The sequence below is a fragment of the Aristolochia californica genome, unplaced genomic scaffold (assembly GCF_029961685.1).
Source record: "Aristolochia californica isolate CCGP_79_NKW_82.1479 unplaced genomic scaffold, dmAriCali1.0.hap1 SCAF_10, whole genome shotgun sequence".
Classification (NCBI taxonomy): domain Eukaryota; kingdom Viridiplantae; phylum Streptophyta; class Magnoliopsida; order Piperales; family Aristolochiaceae; genus Aristolochia; species Aristolochia californica.
The window spans coordinates 27,862,149-27,865,449 of record NW_027181771.1 but is presented as its reverse complement, the minus strand read 5'-3'; the positions used below and the strand labels follow the sequence as shown (position 1 = coordinate 27,865,449).

At 36.8% G+C, this 3,301-nt stretch overlaps 1 protein-coding gene across 1 annotated transcript; it reads left to right on the top strand.

Moving 5' to 3' along the window:
* Nucleotides 1-1,768: 1,768 nt before the first annotated feature.
* Nucleotides 1,769-2,875, top strand: LOC137942384 (uncharacterized). The gene has a single exon (XM_068788010.1). The coding sequence runs from the start codon at nt 2,072-2,074 to the stop codon at nt 2,708-2,710; it is 639 nt and encodes a 212-aa protein (XP_068644111.1). The 5' UTR covers nt 1,769-2,071; the 3' UTR covers nt 2,711-2,875.
* The last annotated feature ends 426 nt before the right edge of the window (nt 2,876-3,301 follow it).

Below are 3,301 nucleotides of genomic sequence, written 5' to 3'. Positions count from 1 at the left end.
AACCAATTACATAGCTAAAATTGGTTGTCTGGTGACTCATAGACACAGAGAGCATAGGGATGTTTTGAGAAGTCAACTACAAGTTTAGTCGAGTGCATCTGGTTCATGCCTAGAGCAATCTGAGTAGCACTCTACTATTTTTGAAGTCCTGATAAGCCATGTAGCCAACTACATAACTAGAAGTAGCCGACTAGTAGAAATAGAGAGCATATGGATTTTTTGAGAAGTCAACTAAAAGTGATGTAGTCAAGTGCATTTGGGCCATGCCTAGAGCAATTTGAGCAGCAATCTACTATTTTAAAGTCATGCTAAGACAGGTAGCCAACTATATAGCCAGAAGTAGCCGATTGGTAGAAACAAAGAGCATAAGGATTTTTTAAGAAGTCGACTAAAAGTGATATATGGGCCATCTTAGCACTTGAATAAGGGTACTCAAACATTGTTGAATGCTCTAGGCAATGCAATCAACACCTTAGGAAATATAGATATAAAGCAATACTACATTAAATAGAAACAACATATTATATCACTCATTGGAAATATACAATTTTATCAACTACCCTACTATTATGTTCTTGACTACCCATGTCAACTACTATAATACTATGTTATTGACTATTCACAATACTATGTTGTCAACATATTTCACTCTAGTATGTTATGTTTGTAGGCTATAAAATAGTGTGTTATCGAGATAAATAACCTTGTGCTACATTGTAAACTATAATGTTTTTTTGTTAGTGGACAAGTAACACTATCAATATTGTGGTGAACAATAAATATATACTATGTTACCTATTGCAAATATATTAAGTTATCAACTACCTTAATACTATGTTATTGATAACATAGGACACCGACCATTTTAGGTTGTTTAACAACCTAGTAGAGAAGAAATCAATATATTGTAAAATTTTCTTCAAGTAAAAAGGACTGAATAACCAAATTATCTCTCATCTATCTTGTAATTAGAAAAAATAAATAACAATAGAACTTTCATCCATAACTTTTGTTGTCCCTAGAGCAAATGGCTCCTCATGATACCAATTGATCAGTATTTCTTTTAGCATTTTCAATAACATTTACTAGTTCAGTTTAAGACAAAAAATGAAATGAAGGAATAAGAAAGAGAATGGGAAAGAAGAAAAAGAAGCTAAGAAGAAACCAAAGAGAGAATTTAAGAGAAAACTCAACGAGGACACTCGATTGTATAGGATTATAAATTTTTGGAAAATTAACTGATTATAGATTAATTGATACTAAATTCACGGTTCTTAGATTAAAGATGCCAAATTGATGTTTCTTCGACTTTTGAATGAAAATATCCCTAAGTTCAGGTTGATTCAACATCCATTTTAAACTAAAAGCAAGCTTGTATGAATCCATCAACCCATCTCAGTTTTTTTTAAGTCTTGATACAAAAGAAGAACAAAGGATACTCTATTTGAAAACTTGAAGGAGTGGATAATCGTATTCTCTCTTTTATGCCTTGGTTCAAATAGGATGGTTGGATTACAGGGTCAAATCAGAGTAATATGTCAAACTAAAAGTAAGTTATTTTTATCCTAAACTTAAAAATCGTCAATTTAGTATCTTTGGATCATAGAATTCAATATTAATTACTCAGATCAATTAATTTTCCTAAATTTTTCTATCATTGGTGTTATTTTCGAAGCGTACCCTCGCTGTACGTGTTGAGGATCTCCACTCGGACTCTCGGTTGATTTGGGCTTGGGGACTCCCCAGTTTTTGCGAACAGAACGAGAGTGCTCCGTGCACAGCCGAACCCATCTCTATTTCGGGACCGCAGCCCGCGGGGGTGTTGCAGCGCTCTCTGTAAGACTGAGAGTGGCATCCGCCTGCTCCTTCCCCCAAAAAATCTAGTTCGTGACCGAAGCCCGTGGGGCGCCGGCATCTTCTTCGTTCTTCGTTGCTGTAGTGTTCTCTGAAAAACTGAGATTAGTATCCGCTTGCTCCTTCCCGAAATGCAGAGTAAATTTCAGCCTAGCCCTAGATTCTCTACTGTGAACAGGAATTAGTCTGCTGAGATAAACTTCCTGCAAACAAGAAAATGAACCTCATTTCTAGATTCGGATTCCGTTTCTTAAGTGGGTTCCCTTGTATCCCTACGCTTACAGTTCCTATCGGTTCTCACTTGGTAAATAGGATTTGGGTTTACAGGTATTATTCCAACCCTGCGAAACAACCTGAAGAAGAAGAACCGGAGATGATCGATCCGCGAAGGCTTCCAACTGACTATGACCCCTCAAACTTTGATCCAACAGAGCATCGGAGTCCCCCCACTGATCGGGTCTTTCGTCTTGTAGATGAAGTTGCGGGCTTGACACTGCTTGAAGTCTCTGAGCTGTCGTCGATTTTGATGAGAAAATTAAATATGAAGGAGGGACCAACTATTGCCGTTATGAAACCGGGTTCCGCTGGGCCAATGGCTGGTAAGGGAGCTGCATCTGCCAAGGAGGAGAAGAAGCCGGAAAAGACTGTGTTTGAATTGAAACTGGAGGCATATGAGGCTGCGGCAAAAATAAAGATTATAAAAGAAGTTAGAACGTTTACTGACTTGGGTTTGAAGGAGGCTAAAGATTTGGTGGAAAAGACTCCTACTGTTATTAAAAAGGGGGTTTCAAAGGAGGAAGCTGAACAAATAATTGAGAAGATGAAGGCTCTCGGTGGAAAAGTTGTTATGGAGTGACAAAAAAACGGAGACTCCCTTTCAGGTTTTATGTTGTTATTTCAATTTTCTTTCGTATTTACATATCTATGATAGAATTGGCGGCCTTAGATCAGATAAGCGAGAAAATGTAGTCTCTAGATACCATTTATTTCAAATGAGGATTCGTATCTTCTCTTTTTTAAAGTTTGTATTCCGTTCTTCTTTTTCTTGCTTTTTTATGGTTGTTCGGAAGAGAAACCATTGAAGTTTGATTGACCTGGACGGTTATTTCAGTTTTTATTTTCTCTCCAAGTTCTAACCATTAGTAAAGTTTCTGAAGTAAATGTCGGAGACATATGATAATTGTTATTTATCCTCTGTGCTGAGCCACAGTATGTATACAAGTATAATATCTACTCCCATAATGGTCCACAATAGCTCTCCTTTACTTTTCCAGTGGCTTAACGATCTCAGAATATATTTGTATGCTGATTGAATTACTTACAGTGCCACTGTCTTTCTGCTAAATTATCTGTCGACCTTTATTATGGCCATACTCTAGCATGTTAGCTAAGATAATGAGAGTATAACTTATATTGCTTCTTCTATGATTTTGCATGTGTCCAATAG

What these genes read in the sequence shown, in the direction of transcription:
- LOC137942384 (XM_068788010.1), top strand. Translation starts at nt 2,072, where the DNA reads ATGAACCTCATTTCTAGATTCGGATTCCGTTTCTTAAGTGGGTTCCCT.